This window comes from Pocillopora verrucosa, chromosome 10, assembly GCF_036669915.1.
Source record: "Pocillopora verrucosa isolate sample1 chromosome 10, ASM3666991v2, whole genome shotgun sequence".
Taxonomy (NCBI): Eukaryota; Metazoa; Cnidaria; class Anthozoa; order Scleractinia; family Pocilloporidae; genus Pocillopora; species Pocillopora verrucosa.
Genome location: NC_089321.1, coordinates 6,808,935 through 6,830,030, shown reverse-complemented (window position 1 = coordinate 6,830,030; position 21,096 = coordinate 6,808,935). Strand labels below are relative to the sequence as shown.

General features: G+C 37.0%; 4 protein-coding genes across 4 annotated transcripts; all 4 read left to right on the top strand.

The window, feature by feature from the left end:
* Nucleotides 1–3,727: 3,727 nt before the first annotated feature.
* On the top strand, nucleotides 3,728–4,738 carry LOC131768723 (allatostatin-A receptor-like). Its single transcript, XM_059084453.2, has one exon. It carries the CDS (start codon nucleotides 3,728–3,730, stop codon nucleotides 4,736–4,738), a length of 1,011 nt encoding a protein of 336 aa, XP_058940436.2.
* A 3,181-nt stretch (nucleotides 4,739–7,919) lies between these two features.
* LOC131768725 (neuropeptide Y receptor type 1-like) lies at nucleotides 7,920–8,930 on the top strand. Its single transcript, XM_066172824.1, has one exon. It carries the CDS (start codon nucleotides 7,920–7,922, stop codon nucleotides 8,928–8,930), a length of 1,011 nt encoding a protein of 336 aa, XP_066028921.1.
* A 4,129-nt stretch (nucleotides 8,931–13,059) lies between these two features.
* On the top strand, nucleotides 13,060–14,061 carry LOC136283641 (neuropeptide FF receptor 2-like). Its single transcript, XM_066172823.1, has one exon. It carries the CDS (start codon nucleotides 13,060–13,062, stop codon nucleotides 14,059–14,061), a length of 1,002 nt encoding a protein of 333 aa, XP_066028920.1.
* Nucleotides 14,062–17,684: 3,623 nt separating this feature from the next.
* LOC131768724 (RYamide receptor-like) lies at nucleotides 17,685–18,698 on the top strand. The gene has a single exon (XM_059084454.2). The coding sequence runs from the start codon at nucleotides 17,685–17,687 to the stop codon at nucleotides 18,696–18,698; it is 1,014 nt and encodes a 337-aa protein (XP_058940437.2).
* Nucleotides 18,699–21,096: the final 2,398 nt, after the last annotated feature.

The window sequence follows — 21,096 nt, the reverse complement described above, 5'->3', positions numbered from 1 at the left end:
CTTTATTATTTTTATCTTATGAACAGTTACGTTCAAAACACATCTTTAAGTCCAATCAAGTGTCCATGTTTACAGTATTAACAGGGAATACGCATGATCATGTTTTTAGAAGCTGCTCATGTAGAATCAGCGACAAAATTGTTGACACAATGGCCCTTTCACCCCCAATGTTATTTAAATTTTATATCTTTTTACCCTTGTTAAGTTAGCCATGGATGTGTCAACTAATTTTGACTCTGATTGTAGCTATTCTGATAATCAGAGAGATTTTTGTTCAAGAATACAAGACCGGCACGGCAGCGAGGCTTGATAGCCAACGTTTCATCAAGATCCACTTTCCTCCCTGGGACTGGAAAAAAAAGGGGGCGGAAATCGTGTCTTAATCGCCGCAAAAGAAATATTTTCTGTTTGAGGTAACTATGGATCAGCCTTCTACTAAGGACCACTTCATATACATGTGTTAGGAGTGCTTTGAAGAACTAGTACTTAAAAATAATCATTATTTTGTTTGGTGAAAAGCACACGTGCATTTTCAAAACAGTGTATTTCGACCAGTTTCGTCTCGGCAACGTTCATTTGTTTGATTACAACAGAGGGTTGATTTTGGGTTAAGTTGAGTTGAGTTTGATTTCGAAAAATTTTGAGTTAAAACAGAGTAACATTGCCTCTTCATGGCCATTTTGAGTCAGACTCCTTTGATTGCCTCACCAAAAATAAGATCATACTGTTTTTAGCCAAGATCATTCCCCCGACACATGTTCCTGGTCTTCGGCCACCCTTTAAAATTACCCGATATCACGATAACGCCCATTCAGTAATGACGAGTAGGAGATATGTTTTCAGTTTGTCAGTTAATCGTCTTAGTGATTTCCTTAAAAAGAGACAATGGGGCTAGAGTACAGTTGATCGTCAACTTTATTTGTCTTAGATTACACCTAACGCTTGAGTGCCTTTTTGGAATCAGTGCAAATGGTGATGTATATAAAACATTATGTGCGTGCGATGTGGGCGTTGATTTCGTGATCTACCTCAAGCCAGATTCCACTGATTTTGCTTTACTCCCATTTGACGTTTGGATAATCTGTCCTCTTCACAAATCTGCCACCGCTCATTTTAAATTCATGACGACTTAAAAATGGGGAAACGCAACATTGTGAGGAGATTAAGTAAAACGGAAAAATAGAACGCAAGTAGGATTATAAAGACAACAACAAGATACTACATCGACCCAACAATGTGAAAACTTAGCAAAAGCATCAAATTGTGGACTTCACACTACCTATTTCCATTTATAATCAACCATTACAATTTTCTAAAATGTGATTGGTGCATTACCTGCTAGTTTTTCACTAACTATTGTGTAGAGTTGTAATTGGATAGAGTAATCGTACAGTTGGCTTTAATCGGACTGTTAAAGCAGCCAATCATAGTAAGTCCACTCAGTTAAATCCACCAGCAGAACTGATAACAACGACCATAGCAGTAACCACTTACTCTAACAGAGCTGGGGAATTCCTTAAAAAGGAAGACTTTTTAAAAAATAATTTATCTTGAAAGCCCTTTTCTAAATAAATTTGTTTTTTTTTTTAAGGAGATTGTAATGGTTATGATCAATTGGTAATAGGACTTCCTGTTGTCCAATTCGGTCTTTTATCACACTCGTGATTACTAAATCGGACTCCCACTTCGCTGTCGTCCGATTTTGTAATCACTTGTTATCACAGACCGAACTGGACTTTACTCATGTACACAGTAAATTTCTTATTGGAGGATGATAAATATGAAACTTCTCGCTCATGGAAAAGCGTTTTGTGTAACTCTTTCCGTTGAAGCTAAATGTTACCGCTTCCGAGAAAAGATGCGAAATATTTTCTGGTTCGATTGACGCCCCCGAGATTAGTTCCTTTCAGACAGAAAATTATAGTTAGCGTTTCAGGTCAGAATGAGACCCTGTGTGATCAAGATCGTTTTTGAATAGAAGACAAGTTAGATCGTAATCCTTGATAAAGTAATCGCGACCCGCGAACGTTGGTAGGCCATAACTTGTTTTGTGATTATGTTACTTAGCTCTTGGTTGTTGCTCAAAGCGAAACTTATCGCTCGTTTTTTATATTTCTTTTGGTTCTTTTAATTGCCACGTGCTCGTTTCCAAAATCGAATTTTTTTTAAAGCTATGATCACAATACTTAGGTAATTTCTTCACGTAATGATTTCAGTTGACTGCGTGCTTCCATATAATAACGCCCCAAGGAACAGGAAAGGGAATAAAGAAAGAAAAGATCCTATATTGGCTTGGTGTTTTGGTTAACCCCACTAGGACCCTCCTAAATACCTCTGAATTACCTAACAATACATTCAAACATGTTGGGTAACATCTTTTCTTTTCAAAATCCGCGACCGGTAAGTTATTTTTGTAATGGCTAAAAATGTTACTTACAAGTGCAGAATTAAATCTTAGGGAAGCCTATTTAAAGAAAGAATATTGGAGGAAATTAAAATATCTAGAAACAAATCAGATAAAATAGAACCCGTTTGGATGCCAGCGTATATAAAACAGCTGGCTTAGCTTTCTTTTATTTGCGTCTAATTGCTCGCTTTTGCTACAGAGAATAGTTATGGTTTTGCTTTAGAGCACGATGACAGCGCCAGGCCTATCTGTTTATGTCTAAAAGGCTAAAAAAGACGACGCGATTAGTTTTTGTTTGAAAAGAAAGACTAAGGGAATGAGAATCGTTCGGTTCTTGCATTTCCAAAATGCGTAAAAATTTTGACAAATCGTTTTTGCTTCCTTTGAAAGGAAAAGCAGCCGTTTGATACAAACTGTAAACGCATTATTGTCACAGAGCAATTATCCTACAAGTCAGACCTGATTAACAACACCAAGAAGACCATAAGAGTAAATATAACTTAGCGACCGTCACTTTATCTGAAAGGATTTTAAAAGACGAAATAAAAAACTGTGAAGATGCTTGAATAAACAATTTTAACAAATAGGTATGATCAATTTTTTATATTGATTTTAGTTCAACGAAATTTCCAGAGTTAGAGAACAGCTGGGTGAAGAGAAAACAGATCTCTCAGTTACAAGAATAATAGAAACTTAACTGCAGCGTTGACTGAAACACAGCTCATTTCAAGCTGCGCAGTTAATCCTAAAGATGAAAGAATCGCGAAAACTTTTTCTTATTGTATGGTTTCAAGAGATATCACGGAAACATAATTTTCTCTTGCTGGTATTTGTCGAAATATTTGTCAACAAGACAAAAAATTTGAGATTGCTAATCAACATTTTAATTGTAAGCATGGTTACGTCTGATCTGTTTTATTCGATTTTTCTGTTTCCAAGGTAAGACAATAAAGAACAACAACTGGTTCTCTTCTGCTTCGCTGGGGATTTTCAAATATAGAACAAACTGTCCTCAGCATAGCGTGTAGTCTTTGACTGATGGATGATTGGCTGCAATATACATAAAGTCTTAAACACATCAAGAAAACCGAATGTACTGACACAATGAGTAAAACCAATTACAAAAAGAGAGAGCCGGGAGAGAACAGAAGGGAAGTTTTGAGTATCAATTGTTTTTATTCATGGCGATTCTACATTGACCAATTTTGCTAAAAATGTTAATAATCAGCTTTCTTTTAAACAATGAAAGTGCATTGATAACAGCCAAAATTAGTTCTCGGAGAACTACCGGCTGCGGACACTGGTTTTTCAGTGTCAATGATGTTGGCAAACAGGACTGCAACAATGAATGGAAGTCAAAGATCGAGCTGCTTCAACCATGAAGCTAAAAGAATCGGTATTTCCTTTTATTACTGCCTGATTTTCGTTCTGGCACTGATCGGAAACATTTTCATTGGAATTATAGTCTACAGGACGAAATCCATGCGAAAACCAATCAACTTTTTCATTTTAAACATGGCCATGTCAGATCTGTTGTTTCCGATTGTGTGTTTTCCATACATTGTAACAGAGATGAACTTCGGCTACTATATTTTAGGTGGTCCTGTAGGACAAGCTTTATGTAAGCTAAATTACTTCCTCATAGATGTCTCTGCTTCCTTGTCGATTCAAAGTCTGGTTCTTATAGCAGTGGATCGATTTGGAGCTGTAGTTTTTCCTCTCCGTTCTCCACTGATCAGTTCAAAGCATTGTCGGTTCTTTATTCTCGCCACTTGGATCATTGCGGTTGCTGCTAATATCCCAGACGCTTTGACCTACGAACTTGTTGAGTATCAGGAAGGGCTGGTATGTGTGTACAAGCGTAATGAAGTATTTGGAGAGTCACTGAGTTACCGAAGCTACGAAGTTTCAATGCTTGTAATATTCTGGTATGTTCCTATGGTTTTGATTTCCATACTTTACATGACCGTTGTTATTAAACTAAAATCTCAGAATATTCCGGGCGAGGGATCGGCCAACGGAAGAGAACAACAGTCGCGCAGACAGAAAAATGTGCTGAAGATGTCAATTGCCATCGTGGTAACGTTCATAGTATGCTGGCTGCCCACTACAATCTGGTGGTTCCTTGTCCTTTATGCTCCAGACAGCACTATGACGGCATCTTGCGGCTTCCAATATTTCGCAGCTATTGCTTTCCGTCTGGCTCATTTTAACAGTGCTATAAACCCTTGCATCTCTTTTATTTTCAGTGGAAACTATCGCCAAGGTCTTAAAAATCTCTTGAGATGCTGCCTTGTATGCACCAGTGCCAACCAAGTTGCAAAGTATTAAGGTTCACTCACAAGTTTGATAAGTGAAAAAGATTAAGAAGTCAACAACTATAATAGAAGGATCAGCAATGGATCAGTTGTGGCTGCGGGTTGTTTTTACCCCTTACAAAAAGAAAAATTTTGATTCTGATTGTTCGTAACCAGAACATCAAGATTCACTTAAACAAGTTCATTTTTAAAAACGATATACATGTATAGTAATGTAAAAGGATTTCGAGGTGGAGTGTAACTAAATATGTGTCATTTAATGACGACGGTCCAGTCCATCAACTGAAATGTGAAGCCTAAACAAGAAAACGTCCGTCAATTACTTGCACGATGTGGTCACAATCAGAATTAGGCTAAAAGTACGACTTTAACCCCAAAACTGCCGAAGAATAAACCTGTTCTTAACATTGTTCTATGCACATGAAACGAGCCTTAACTTTGTTGCTAACAATCAGGGCCACTTGGAAATGTCTTGTGCCCGAACAAAATGCTTCAGTTCAAATTTTGGAAACTAATCCTATTTAATTTTCTTCATGGGAAATTCAAACATCATACTTACGGACTGTAAAATGACCAAACGTCCATGCGTCATATTTTCATCTACAAACAGTGGACTAATGCCTTGTTTTACGAAAAGGTTTTGTAAGTTTCTGACTCGTTCTCAGGCTAACATGGGTGGCAGAGAAAAAAGGTGTCAAGATATTCGACAGATCTTTGCTTTTAAAGATATTCCTCCAATTTTTGAGATCGCGCAATAATTCATTTGTAGATAAGTTTTAACATGTTGTTTCAACAAAAAATTTCGAATGTCTTGTGGTTTTCAAAAAATGAGGGTTGAATGAAATCTGAAAATGAAATGTCCTCCTATCAGCAGTCATAAAGAACGGCTAGTACAATATTCTCGAAATAGGGTGAAAGTCAAATACATTTATTATAAAAAGAGGTTACAACGGACACAAAGGCACATAAGCAATTAAGCAGACTGTAACTTTTGAGTGATTTAAATCAACCTTTAAAGAAACGGCACTTAAGACAAAATAGCCGCTCAATCCACCTGAATTAATTAACAATGTATTCCAACACGCGAGGAACACATCTTTTCCTTCCATTATCTGCAACCAGTGAGTTATCTTGTAATAACTAGAAGTTTTGAATACAAATGCCAATCAAATCTTAGGAAAGCTTAAGAAACGAAGGAACATTGGAGGAAATTAGGATATCTAGAAACAAAGCAAATAAAATAGAGTCACTTTGACGTCGTCGGCGTATGGAAACAACTGGCCAGCTTGCATCTAAAATTCGCTTTTGCAACAGAATCCTAGAATGATCTCATTCAACTTCTGGAAATTCAAGTTTGGACAAAATAGCTGCTTAATGAGGGTGTCAATAAGTTGACGGCTTTCACGGCTAATGGTTGAGATTTTGATCGATTCACGTGCGGTGAACATCTTTCCATTGTTGTCACCAGAATTTATTTTTTTGCGGTTGCCTTTTTCACGACTAATGGTTAAAATTTGTCAATTTTAACGGCTAATGTCTTTGGCCATTTTACGGCTAACAATGAACCCCACTGGGATCTTCCTCAATGCACTTGAATTACCTAACAATACATTCAAACGTGTTGAGTAACATCTTTTCTCTGCAGAACTCGCAATCAGTGAGTTATTTTGTAATGGCTAAAAATGTTACTTACAAGTGCAGAATTAAATCTTAGGAAAGCCTATCTAAAGAAGGAATATTGGAGGAAATTATAATATCTAGAAACAAATAAGATAAAGTAGAACTAGTTTGGATGCGAGCGCATGGAAAACATCTGGCTAAGTTTGCTTTTAATTGCGTCTAATCACTCGCTTTCGCTAAAAAGAATAGTTATGGTTTTACTTTAGAGCACGATAACAGCGCTAAATTCCCAGGCCTATCTGTTTATGTCTAAACGGCTAAGAAGACGACGCGATTATTTTTCGTTTGAAAAGAGAGAATAACGAAATGAGAATCGTTCGGTACTTGCATTTCCAAAATGCGTAAAAATTTGACAAATCGTTTTTGCTTCCTTCGAAAGGAAAAGCGGCCGTTTGATACAAAGTGCAAACGCATTATTGTCACAGAGCAATTATCCTACAAGTCAGACCTGATTAACAACACCAAGAAGACCATAAGAGTAAATATAATTTAGCGACCATCACTTTATCTGAAAGGATTTTAAAGACGAAATGAAAAACTGTGGAGATGCTTGAATAAACAGTTTTAACATATAGGTATGATCAATTTTTTATATTGATTTTAGTTAAACGTAATTTCCAGAGTTAGAGAACAGCTGGCTGAAGAAGAAACAGATCTCTCAGTTACAAGAATAATAGAAACTTAACTGCAGCGTTGACTGAAACACATTTGCTGCGCAGTCAATCCAAAAGATGAAAGAGTCGCGAAAACTTTTTCTTATTGTCTGGTTTCAAGAGATATTATGGTAACATAATTTTCTCTTCCTATTGTCAACAAGACAAAAAATTTGAAAAAGCTAATCAACATTTTAATTGTGAACATGGTTACATTGTCTGAACTGTTTTATTCGATTTCCCCGTTTCCTAGGTAAGACAATTATGAGCAACAACTGGTTCTCTTCTGCTTCGCAGGGGATTCTCAACTATAGAACAAATTGTCTTCAATAGAGCGTGTAGTCTTTGACTGATGGATGATTGGCTACAATATACCTAAAGGCTTAAACACATCAAGAAAACCGAATGCATTGACACAATGAGTAAAACCAATTACAAAAAGAGAGAGCCTGGAGAGAGAGACAATACTGTCTCAATTTTCAAAATGAACCAACGGTACAGACATAAAAGATTGAGAAGTCATGGGGGGATTTAAAACTAATAACTTCTGGATCCGTGTCTCTTGGATCAGATAATGATCAATTTTCTCCTACATTTTCCATCTTTTCAAGCGATGAGCATATGGCGCAATACTTTCCGCAAACTAGACTGATGGACTGCTACTGAACTTATCTCAGCTAGAACAGAAGGGAAGTTTTGAGTGTCAATTTTTTGATTCATGGCGATTCTACATTGACCAATTTTGCTGCAAATGTTGATGATCAGGTTACTTTGTTCAAACAATGAAAGTGTATCGATAGTAGCCAAAGATTAGTTCTCGGAGATCTACCGACTGCGGACACTGACTTCTCAGTGTCAACGATGTCGGCAAACCGGACTGCAACAATGAATGGAACTCAAACGTCGAGCTGCTTCAACCATGAAGCTAAAAGAATCGGAATTTCCTTTTATTACTGCTTGATTTTTGTTCTGGCTCTGATCGGAAATATTTTCATTGAAATTATAGTCTACAGGACGAGATCCATGCGAAAACCAATCAACTTTTTTATTGTAAACATGGCCATGTCAGATCTGTTGTTTCCGATTGTCTGTTTTCCATACATTGTAGCAGAAATTAACTTCAGCTACTGGTTGTTAGGTGGTCCTCTAGGACAAGCTTTGTGTAAGCTACATGACTTCCTCGTAGATGTCTCTGCTTTGGTGTCGATTCAGAGTCTGGTTCTTATAGCAGTGGATCGATTTGGAGCTGTAGTTTTTCCTCTCCGTTCTCCACTGATCAGTTCAAAGCATTGCCGGATCTTTATTCTCGCCACTTGGATCATTGCGGTGGCTGCTAATATCCCACACGCGATGACCTTCGAGCTTGTTGAGTATCAGGAAGGGCTGGTATGTGTGCACAAGTGGAATGAAGTATTTGGAGAGTCACTGAGTTACCGAAACTACGTAGTTTCAATGCTTGTAATATTCTGGTATGTTCCTATGGTTTTAATTGCCATACTTTACATGACTATTGTTATCAAACTAAAATCTCAGAACATTCCGGGCGAGGGATCGGCCAACGGAAGAGAACAACAGTCACGCAGGCAGAAAAATGTGCTGAAGATGTCAATTGCCATCGTGGTAACGTTCATAGTATGCTGGCTGCCCGCCACAATCTGGTGGTTCTTTGTCCTCTATCCACCAGATAGCATCATGACGGCATCTTGCGGCTTCCAATATTTCAGAGTTATTGCCTTTTGTGTAGCTCATTCTAACAGTGCTATAAACCCTTGCATCTCTTTTATTTTCAGTGGAAACTATCGCCAAGGTCTTAAAAATCTCTCGAGCTGCTGCCTTGTATGCACCAGAGCCAACCAAGTTGCAAAGTATTAAGGTTCATTTGCAAGTTTAATAAGTGAGAAGGATTAATAAGTCAACAGCTAAAATAGAATCATCGGCAATGGATCAGTTGTGGCCGCAGTTCAACATTATAAAGTAATGCTTAGTCTGTGCCCTAAAAAAAAATGCTCACAGGTTCATAATCTGCAACATTCATAGCTGGTTAACCAGACTTCAATCTTGTACAATACATTTGGCACGTTTAAAACTTGAGTAAAAACTAATTAAATAGATCTAGTTCAAATGAGTCTAAAGATTATGTAGGATAAGTCAAAATATCTTGAATAGAAAAGAAAGTCTTGTTTGTTGGAAATCATCTTTATGGTCTCAAAAATAATCATTGTTGAGGTGCTGTTTTAGAGCTAGTTCTAATAAATTGATCAAGATATATCAACAAATCTGGTCCACAATTATGCACGACTTTCAGCCTTTCAGCCCGAAAAGTTGGACATTTATTTGTTGTTTGAGTGGGAAAACGTCTTGATGTCATTTCAGTGGGAAATTTCCCAGGCCATTTGGTTTAATTCGAGTAAAAACCTTACATCCAAGGGTCTGCGTGCAGATGTTGATATTGATCGTGAATGCTTTCCTTACATCCAGGAGTTCCACTTCGTACCTCATATCTAGGAGTTTTCAATTGTATCTCTAAATAGTCGCTATGTAACAAAGACGATTTAAATAAGGAGGTTTTCATTTTACGGTAGCTTTACATAAGGGTCTGTTATCAGCCATTGATAATGATCCCATGTTTGATCCTTTGGTCGAGTAGGTTGACACTAAAACAAACTGGGGCTTGGAATGAGACATTTATGCCTTCTTTGGGTGAGGAATCTTCTTGATTTATTTCAGTCAGAAACGAGAGGGTGCAAATTTCAGTCGCATTTTAACCTCTGAATACGGCAAAGGCTTCCAGACACATGTTGCATGGCATGGGACACTAATGTATTGCCTTAAGGTTGTTTTTACCCGCTACAAAAAGAAAAAGTTTGATTCTGTTTCGTAACCAGAACATCAAGATTCACTTAAAAAGTTCATTTTTAAAAACGAGATACATGTATAGTAATGTAAAAGGATTTCGAGGTGGAGTGTAACTAAATATGTGCCATTTAATTACGACGGTCCAGTCCATCAACTGAAATGTGAAGCCTAAACAAGAAAACGTCCGTCAATTACTTGCACGATGTGGTCACAATCAGGATGAAGCTGAAAGTACGACTTTAATCCCAAAACTGCCGAAGAATAAACTTGTTCTTAACATTGTTCTATGCACATGAAACGGTTTGCACTTCTTCCGAAGTCTACCACTTGGAAATGTCTTGTACTCAAACAAAATGCTTCAGTTCAAATTTTGGAAACTAATCCTATTTTAATTTTTCATGGGAAATTCAAACATCATACTTACGGACTGTAAAATAACCAAACGTCCATGCGTCAAATTTTCATCTACAAACAGTGGACTAATGCCTTGTTTTACGAAAAGGTTTTGTAAGATTCTGACTCGTTCTCAGGCTAACATGGGTGACAGAGAAAAAAGGTGTCAAGATATTCGACAGATCCCTACTTGTAAAGATATTCCTCCAATTTTTGAGATCGCGCAATATTTCATTTGTAAATAGGTTTTAGAGCAACTTAGCTCATTAAGCATGTTTAGGAATAACATAGAATATTACGTCGCGAGTAGGTTAGCTGTATATTCCCTTACTAATGATGTTTTGACCTTAATTTTATAAAAAAGAGCGATTTTAACATGTCGTTTCACCAAAAACTTTTTAAATGTCTTGTGGTTTTCAAAAAATGAGGGTTGAATGAAATCTGAAAATGAAATGTCCTCCTGTCAGCAATCATAAAGAACAGCTTGTACAATATTCTCGAAATAGGGTAAAATTCAAATATATTTATTGTAAAAAGAGGTTACAATGGACACAAAGGTACAAAAGCAATTAAGCGAACTGTCATTTTGAGTGATTTAAATCAACCTCTAAAGAAATTGCACTTTAGACAAAATAGCCGCTCAATCCACCTGAATTAATTAACAATGTATTTAAACACGCGAGGGACACATCTTTTCCTTCCATTATCTGCAACCAGTGAGTTATCTTGTATTAACTAGAAGTTTTGAATACAAATGCCAATCAAATCTTAGGAAAGCTTAAGGAACGAAGGAATATTGGAGAAAATGAGGATATCTAGAAACAAAGCAGATAAAATAGAACCGCTTTGACGTTGGCGTATGGAAACAACTGGCCGGCTTTCACTTGCATCTAAAAGTTCGGCTTTGCTATCCAATTCTAGAATGATCTAAGTCAACTTCTGGAAATTCAAGTTTGGACAAAATAGCTGCTTAATGAGGGAGTCAATAAGTTGACGGCTTTCACGGCTAACGGTTAAAATTTTGGCCAATTGACAGTTAATGTACGGTGAACATCTGTCCATTGTTTTCGCCAGAATTTCTTTTTTTGCGGTTACCTTTTTTTACGACTAACGGGTGAAATTTGTCAATTTTAACGGTTATTTTTTGGCCGTTTTACAGCTAAAGGTTAACCCCACTGGGACCCTCCTCAATGCACCTGAATTACCTAACAATACATGTTGGGTGACATCTTTTCTCAGCGAAATCCGCAACCAGTGAGTTATTTTGTAATGGCTAAAAATGTTACTTACAAGTGCAGAATTAAATCTTAGCAAAGCCTAACTAAAGAAGGAACATTGGCGGAAATTATAATATCTAGAAATAAATCAGATAAAATACAATTAGTTTGGATGCCAGCGTATGGAAAACAGCTGACTTAGTTTACATTTGTTTGCGTCTAATTACTCGCTTTCGCTACACAGATTGGTTATGGCTTTACTTTAGAGCACGATAACAGCGTTAAATTCCCAAGCCTATCTGTTTATGTCTGAAAGGCTAAGAAGACGACGCGATTATTTTTCGTATGAAAAGAAAGAATAAAGGAATGAGAATCGTTCGGTTCTTGCATTTCCAAAATACGTAAAAGATTTGACAAATCGTTTTTGCTTCCTTCGAAAGGAAAAGCGGCCGTTTGATACAAACTGCAAACGCATTATTGTCACGGAACAATTATCCTACAAGTCAGACCTGATTAACAACACCAAGAAGACCGTAAGAGCAAATATAATTTAGTGACCATCACTTTATCTGAAAGGATTTTAAAAAACGAAACGAAAAATTATAAAGATGTTTGAATAAACAATTTTAACATATAGGTATGATGAATTTTTATATTGATTTTAAGTTATTGTAATTTCCAGAGTTAGAGAACAGCTGGCTGAAGAGAAAACAGATCTCTAAATTACAAGAATAATAGAAACTTAACTGTAGCCCTGACTGAAACACAGCTTATTTCAAGCTGCGCAGTTAATCCTAAAGATGAAAGAAATTGTCTGGTTTCAAGAGATATCACGGAAACATAATTTTCTCTTGCTGGTATTTCTCGAAATATTTATCAACAAGACAAAAAACTTGAGATTGCTAATCAACATGTTAATTGTAAACATGGTCACGTCTGATCTGTTTTATTCGATTTTCCAGTTTCTTAGGTAAGACAATAAAGAACAACAACTGGCTCTCTTCTGCTTCGCAGGGGATTTCCAAATATAGAACAAACTGTCCTCAGCATAGCGTGTAGTCTTTGACTGATGGATGATTGGCTGCAATATACATAAAGTCTTAAGCATATCAAGAAAACCGAATGTACTGACACAATGAGTAAAACCAATTACAAAAAGAGAGAGCATGGAGATAGAGACAAGACCGTCTCAATTTCCAAAATGCACCAACGGTAGAGACATAAAAGATTAAGAAGTCACGGGGTGCTTAAAGATTATTAACTTCTGGATCCGTGTCTCTTATGCGATGAGCATATGGCGCAATGCTTTCCGCAAACTAGACTGATGGACTGCCACTGAACTAATCTCAGCTAGAATGAGAGAAAAGTTTAGAGTGTCAACTGTTTTTATTCATGGCGATTCCACATTGACCAATTTTGCTGAAAATATTGATAAACAGGTTACTTTGTTCAAACAAGGAAAGTGTATAGATAGGAGCCAAAGATTAGTTCTCGCAGATCTATTGGCTGCGGACACCGACTTTTCGGTGTCAATGATGTCGGCAAACCGGACTGCAACAATGAATGGAACTCAAACGTCGAGCTGCTTCAACCATGACGCTAAAAGAATCGGAATTTCCTTTTATTACTACCTGAGTTTTGTTGTGGCACTGATCGGAAATATTATCATTGGAATTATAGTCTACAGGACGAGATCCATGCGAAAACCAATCAACTTTTTTATTGTAAACATGGCCATGTCAGATCTGTTGTTTCCGATTGTCTGTTTTCCATACCTTGTAATAGAGATTAACTTCGGCAACTGGTCGTTAAGAGGTCCTGTAGGACAAGCTTTGTGTAAGCTGCATGACTTCCTCGTATTTGTCTCTGCTTTGGTGTCAACTCAGAGTCTGGTTCTTATAGCAGTGGATCGATTTGGAGCTGTAGTTTTTCCTCTCCGTTCTCCACTGATCAGTTCAAAGCGGTGCCGTTTCTTTATTCTCACCACTTGGATCATTGCGGTTGCTGCAAATATCCCAAACGCGATGACCTACGAACTTGTTGAGCATAAAGAAGGGATGGTATGTGTGCACAAGTGGAATGAAGTATTTGGAGAGTCACTGAGTTACCGAAACTACATAGTTTCAATGCTTGTAGTATTCTGGTATGTTGCTATGGTTTTAATTGCCATACTTTACATGACTGTTGTTATTAAACTAAAATCTCAGAACATTCCGGGCGAAGGATCGGCCAACGGAAGAGAGCAACAGTCGCGCAGGCAGAAAAATGTGCTGAAGATGTCAATTGCCATCGTGGTAACGTTCATAGTATGCTGGCTGCCCGCTACAATCTGGTGGTTCCTTATCCTCTATCCACCAGACAGCACTATGACGGCATCTTGCGGCTTCCAATATTTCAGAGTTATTGCCTTTTGTGTGGCTCATTCTAACAGTGCTATAAACCCTTGCATCTCTTTTATTTTCAGTGGAAACTATCGCCAAGGTCTTAAAAATCTCTCGAGGTGCTGCCTTGTATGCACCAGAGCCAACCAAATTTAAGTTTAATAAGTGAGAAGGATTAATAAGTCAACAACTAAAATAGAATTATCGGCAATGGATCAGTTGTGGCCGCAGTTCAACATTATAAAGTAATGCTTAGTCTGTGCCCTAAAAAAATGCTCACGGGTTTATAGTCTGCAACATTCATAGCTGGTTAACCAGACTCCAATCTTGTACAATACATTTAGTACGTTGAAAACTTGAGTAACAATTAATTAAATAGATTTAGTTCAAATGAGTCTAAAGATTATATAGGATAAGTCAAAATATCTTGAATAGAAAAGAAAGTCTTGTTTGTTGGAAATCATCTTTATGGTCTCAAAAATATTCTTCGAGGTGCTGTTATATAGCTAATTCTAATAAATTGATAAAAATTTCTTGACAAATTTGCTCCACAATTATGCACAACTTTCAGCCTTTCAGTCCGAGAGGTTGGACATTAATGTATTCTTTGGGTAAGGAAACTTCTTGATGTCATTTCAGTCGGAAACTTCTCAGCCCATTTGGTCCACAATTAGTTGAAGTGAAAACCTTACGCATCCAAGCGTCTGCGTGCAGATGTCGATATTGATCGTGAATGGTTTCCTTACATCCTGGGGTCTCAAATTCGTACCTAATATCTAGGGGTTTTTAATTGTATCTCTAAATGGTTGCTATGTAACAATTACGATTTAAATAATGTTTTCATTGAAATTTTACGGCAGTTTTATGTAAGGGTCTGTTATCAGCCATTGATAATGATCCTAAGTTCAAGGTTGACACCAAAATAAGGGGGGGGGGGGTTGGAGTTAGACGTTTATGCCTTCTTTGAGTGAGGAAACGTCTTGATGTTATTTCAGTCAGAAACGAGAGGGCGCAAGTTTCATGATCAGTCGCATTTTTAGCTCTGAATACGGCAAAAGCTTCCAGACGCATGTTGCATTGCATGGGACACTGATGTATTGCCTTAAGGTTGTTTTTACCTGCTACAAAAAGAAAAAGTTTGATTGTATTTCGTAACCAGAACATCAAGATTCACTTAAAAAAGTTCATTTTTAAAAACGATATACATGTATAGTAATGTAAAAGGATTTCGAGGTGGAGTGTAACTAAATATGTGTCATTAATGACGACGGTCCAGTCCATCAACTGGAATGTAAAGCCTAAACAAGAAAACGTCCGTCAATTACTTGCACGATGTGGTCACAAACAGAATTAAGCTAAAAGTACAAATTTAATCTTAAAACTGCCGAAGAAAAAACTTGTTTTCAATATTGTTCGATGCACATGAAACGCTTGGCACTTCTTCTTAAGTTTTCGAAAAACTCCGTACTTAAAACTTTTTCACCGAGCTATAACTTTGTTGCTGCAATCAGGGTCGCTTGGAAATGTCTTGCACTTAAATAAAATGCTTCAAATTTTGGGAACCAATCCATGCATATGGGAAGTTCAAACATCATATTTACGGATTGTAAAATACGCAAACGTCACTGCGTCAAATTTTCCATCTACAACCAGTGGACTAATGCCTTATTTTACAAAAGGGTTATTGAGATTCTGACTCGTTCTCAGGCTAACATGGGTGGCAGAGAAAAAAAGTGTCAAGATATTCGACAGATCTCTGCTGGTAGAGATAAGCTTCAAGTTTTTGAAATCGCGCAATATTTAATTTGTAGATAGGTTTTAGAGCAACTTAGCTCATTGAGCATCATAGAATATTACTTAGGGAGTAGGTTAGATGTATATTCCCTTGCTAATGATGTTTTGACCTTAATTTCATGAAAAAGATTGATTTAAACATGTTGTTTCAACAAAAAGTTTCAAATGTCTTGTGGTTTTCAAAAATTGAGGGTTGAATGAAACCTGAAAATGAATTGTTCTTCTCTCGAAATATGGTGAAAGTCAAATACATTTATTGTAAAAAGAGGTTACAATGAACACAAAGGCACAAAAGCAATTAAGTAGACTGTCATTTTTGAGTGATTTATTTAAATCAACCTCTAACCCCACTGGGACCTTCCTCAATGCACCTGAATTACCTAACAATACATTCAAACATGTGGGGTAATATCTTTTCTTTGCAAAATCCGCAACTAGTGAGTTATTTTGCATTGGCTAAAAAATGTTACTTACAAGTGCAGAATTAAATCTCAGGAAAGCCTAACTAAAGAGGGAATATTGGAGGAAATTAAAATATCTAGAAATAAATCAGATAAAGTAGAACTAGTTTGGATGCAAGCGTATGGAAAACAGCTGGCTAAGTTTGCTTTCATTGGCGTCTAATTACTCGCTTTCGCTACAGAGAGTGGTTATGGCTTTACTTTAGAGCACGATAACAGCGCTAAATTCCCAGGCCTATCTGTTTATATCTAGAAGGCTAAAAAGACGACGCAATTATTTTCCGTTTGAAAAGAAAGACTAAGGGAATGAGAATCGTTCGGTTCTTGCATTTCTGAAATGCGTAAAAGATTTGACAAATCGTTTTTGCTTCCTTCTAAAGGAAAAGCGGCCGCTAAATGCAATCTACAAACACATTATTGTCTCAGAGCAATTATCCAACAAGTCAGGCATAATTGGCAACACCAAGAAGACCACCGGAGTAAATACAATTTAGTTACCATTACTTTATCTGAAAGGATTTTAAAGAACGAAATAAAAATTTTTGGAGATGCTTGCATAAATAATTTTAACCTATAGGTATGATCAATTTTTTATATTAATTTTAAGTTAACATAATTTCCAGAGTTAGAGAACAGCTGGCTGAAGAAGAAACAGATATCTCAGTTACAAGAATAATAGAAAACTTAACTGCTGCGTTGACTGAAACGCAGCTCATTTCAAGCTGCGCAGTTAATCCTAAAGATGAAAGAATCGCGAAAACTTTTTCTTATTGTCTGGTTTCAGGAGATGTTATGGTAACATAATTTTCTCTTGCTGGCATGTCAAAATATTTCGAAAAAATTTGTGAAAGCTAATCATCATTTCCATTGTAAACATGGTCATGTCTGATCTGTTTTATTCGATTTTCCTTTACCTAGGTTAGACAATAAAGAACAACAACTGGTTTTCTCTTGCTTCGCAAAGGACTTTCATATATAGAACAAACTGTCCTCAATATAGCCTGTAGTTTTTGACTGATGGATAATTAGCTACAAAAAACACTAAGTCTTAAACACATCAAGAAAACCGAATGCATCGACACAATGAGTAAAACCAATTAAAAAAAGAGAGAGCCTAGAGAGAGAGACAAGACCGTCTCAATTTTAAAATGCACCAACAGTAGAGACATAAAAGGTTAAGAAGTCAAGGGGGGCCTTAAAAATAATTACCTTCTGGATCTGTGTCCCCTGGATCAGCTAATGATTAATTTTCGCCTGCATTTTCCATCCTTTCAAGCGATGAGCATATGGCGCAATACTTTCCGCAAACTAGACTGATGGACTGCCACTGAACTTATCTCACCTAGAACGAGAGGAAAGTTTTGAGTGTCAATTGTTTTTATTCATGACGATTCTACATTGACCAATTTTGCTGAAAATGCTGATAATCAGGTTACTTTGTTCAAACAAGGAAAGCGTATAGATAGTAGCCAAAGATTAGTTCTCGCAGATCTACTGGCTGCGGACACTGACTTCTCAGTGTCAATGATGTCGGCAAACCGGACTGCAACAATGAATGGAACTCAAACGTCGAGCTGCTTCAACCATGAAGCTAAAAGAATCGGAATTTCCTTTTATTACTGCCTGATTTTTGTTGTGGCACTGATCGGAAATATTATCATTGGAATTATAGTCTACAGGACGAGATCCATGCGAAAACCAATCAACTTTTTTATTGTAAACATGGCCATGTCGGATCTGTTGTTTCCGATTTTCTGTTTTCCATCCACTGTAACAAATGTTTACTTCAACTACTGGTTGTTAGGTGGTCCTGTAGGACAAGCTTTGTGTAAGCTATATGTCTTCCTCGCAGATGTCTCTCTTTTCGTGTCGATTCAGAGTCTGGTTCTTATAGCAGTGGATCGATTTGGAGCTGTAGTTTTTCCTCTCCGTTCTCCACTGATCAGTTCAAAGCATTGCCGGTTCTTTATTCTCACCACTTGGATCATTGGGGTTGCTGCTAATATCCCAGACGCGATGACCTACGAACTTGTTGAATATCAGGAAGGGCTGGTATGTGTGCACAAATGGAATGAAGTATTTGGAGAGTCACTGAGTTACCGAAACTACATGGTTTCAATGCTTATAATATTCGGGTATGTCCCTATGGTTTTGATTGCCATACTTTACATGACTGTTGTTATTAAACTAAAATCTCAGAATATTCCGGGCGAGGGATCGGCCAACGGAAGAGAACAACAGTCGCGCAGACAGAAAAATGTGCTGAAGATGTCAATTGCCATCGTGGTAACGTTCATAGTATGCTGGCTGCCCACCACAATCTGGTGGTTCTTTGTCCTATATCCACCAGACAGCACTATGACGGCATCTTGCGGCTTCCAATATTTCGCACTTATTGCCTCTCGTCTGGCTCATTTTAACAGTGCTATAAACCCTTGTATCTCTTTTATTTTTAGTGGAAACTATCGCCAAGGTCTTAAAAATCTCTCGAGGTGCTGCTTTGTATGCCCCAGAGCCAACCAAGTTGCAAAGTATTAAGGTTCACTTGCAAGTTTAATAAGTGAGAAAGATTAATAAGTCAAAAACTAAAATCGAATTATCGGTAATGGATCAGTTGTGGCTGCAGTTCAACATTATAAAGTAATGCTTAGTCTGTGCCCTAAAAAAATGCTGACAGGTTTATAGTCTGCAACATTCATAGCTGGTAAACCAGACTCCAATCCTGTACAATACATTTAGCTCGTTGAAAACTTGAGTAACAACTAATTAAATATAGATCTAGTTCAAATGAGTCTTAAGATTATATAGGATAGGTCAAAATATCTTGAATAGAAAAGAAAGTCTTGTTTGTTGGAAATCATCTTTATGGTCTTCAAATTTTGGGAACCAATCCATGCATATGGGAAGTTCAAATTTACGGATTGTAAAATACCCAAACGTCCCTGCGTCAAATTTTCCATCTACTACCAGTGGACTAATGCCTTATTTTACAAACGGGTTATTGAGATTCTGACTCGTTCTCAGGCTCACATGGGTGGCAGAGAAAAAAGGTGTCAAGATACTGACAGATCTCTGCTGGTAGAGATATGCTTCAAGTTTTTGAAATCGCGCAATATTTAATTTGTAGATAGGTTTTAGAGCAACTTAGTTTATTGAGCATCATAGAATATTACTTAGCGAGTAGGTTAGATGTATATTCCCTTGCTAATGATGTTTTAACCTTAATTTCATGAAAAAGAGTAATTTAAACATGTTGTTTCAAAAAGTGTCTTGTGGTTTTCAAAAATTGAGGGTTGAATGAAACCTGAAAATGAATTGTTCTTCTCTCGAAATATGGTGAAAGTCAAATACATTTATTGTAAAAAGAGGTGACAATGAACACAAAGGTTCAAAAGTAATTAAGTAGACTGTCATTTTTGAGTAATTTAAATCAACCTGTAAAGAAATAGCACTTTAGACAAAATAGCCGCTCAATCCACCTGAATTAATTAACAATGTATTTAAACACGCGAGGGAAACATCTTTTCCTTCCATTATCTGCGACCAGTGAGTTATCTTGTAATAACTAGAAGTTTTGAATACAAATGCGAATCAAATCTTAGGAAAGCTTAAGGAACGAAGGAACATTGGAGGAAATTAGGATATCTAGAAACAAAGCAGATAAAATAGAACTGCTTTGACGTCGTCGGCTTATGGAAACAAATGGCCAGCTTTCACTTGCATCTAGAAGTTCGCTTTTGCAACCGAATTCTAGAATGATCTCATTCAACTTCTGGAAATTCAAGTTTGGACAAAATAGCTGCTTAATAGGGGCGTCAATAAGTTGACGGCTTTCACGGCTAATGGTTGAGATTTTGATCAATTCACGTGCGGTGAACATCTTTCCATTGTTGTCACCAGAATTTATTTTTTTGCGGTTACCTTCTTTACGACTAATGGTTAAAATTTGTCAATTTAACGGCTAATGTCTTTGGCCATTTTACGGCTAACAATGAACCCCACTGGGATCTTCCTCAATGCACTTGAATTACCTAACAATACATTCAAACATGTTGAGTAACATCTTTTCTCTGCAAAACTCGCAACCAGTGAGTTATTTTGTAATGGCTAAAAATGTTACTTACAAGTGCAGAATTAAATCTTAGGAAAGCCTATCTAAAGAAGGAATATTGGAGGAAATTATAATATCTAGAAACAAATCAGATAAAGTAGAACTAGTTTGGATGCCAGCGCATGGCAAACAACTGGCTAAGTTTGCTTTTATTTGCGTCTAATTGCTCGCTTTCGCTACAAAGAATAGTTATGGATTTACTTTAGAGCACGATAACAGCGCTCAATTCCCAGGCCTATCTGTTTATGTCTAAACGGCTAAGAAGACGACGCGATTGTTTTTCGTTTGAAAAGAGAGAATAACGGAATGAGAATCGTTCGGTACTTGCATTTCCAAAATGCGTAAAAATTTGACAAATCGTTTTTGCTCCCTTCGAAAGGAAAAGCGGCCGTTTGATACAAAGTGCAAACGCATTATTGTCACAGAGCAATTATCCTAAAAGTCAGACCTGATTAACAACACCAAGAAGACCATAAGAGTAAATATAATTTAGCGACCATCACTTTATCTGAAAGGATTTTAAAGACGAAATGAAAAACTGTGGAGATGCTTGAATAAACAATTTTAACATATACGCATGATCAATTTTTTATATTGATTTTAGTTTAACGTAATTTCCAGAGTTAGAGAACAGCTGGCTGAAGAAGAAACAGATCTCTCAGTTACAAGAATAATAGAAACTTAACTGCAGCGTTGACTGAAACACATTTCAAGCTGCGCAGTCAATCCAAAAGATGAAAGAGTCGCGAAAACTTTTTCTTATTGTCTGGTTTCAAGAGATACTAAGGCAACATTATTTTCTCTTCCTATTGTCAACAAGACAAG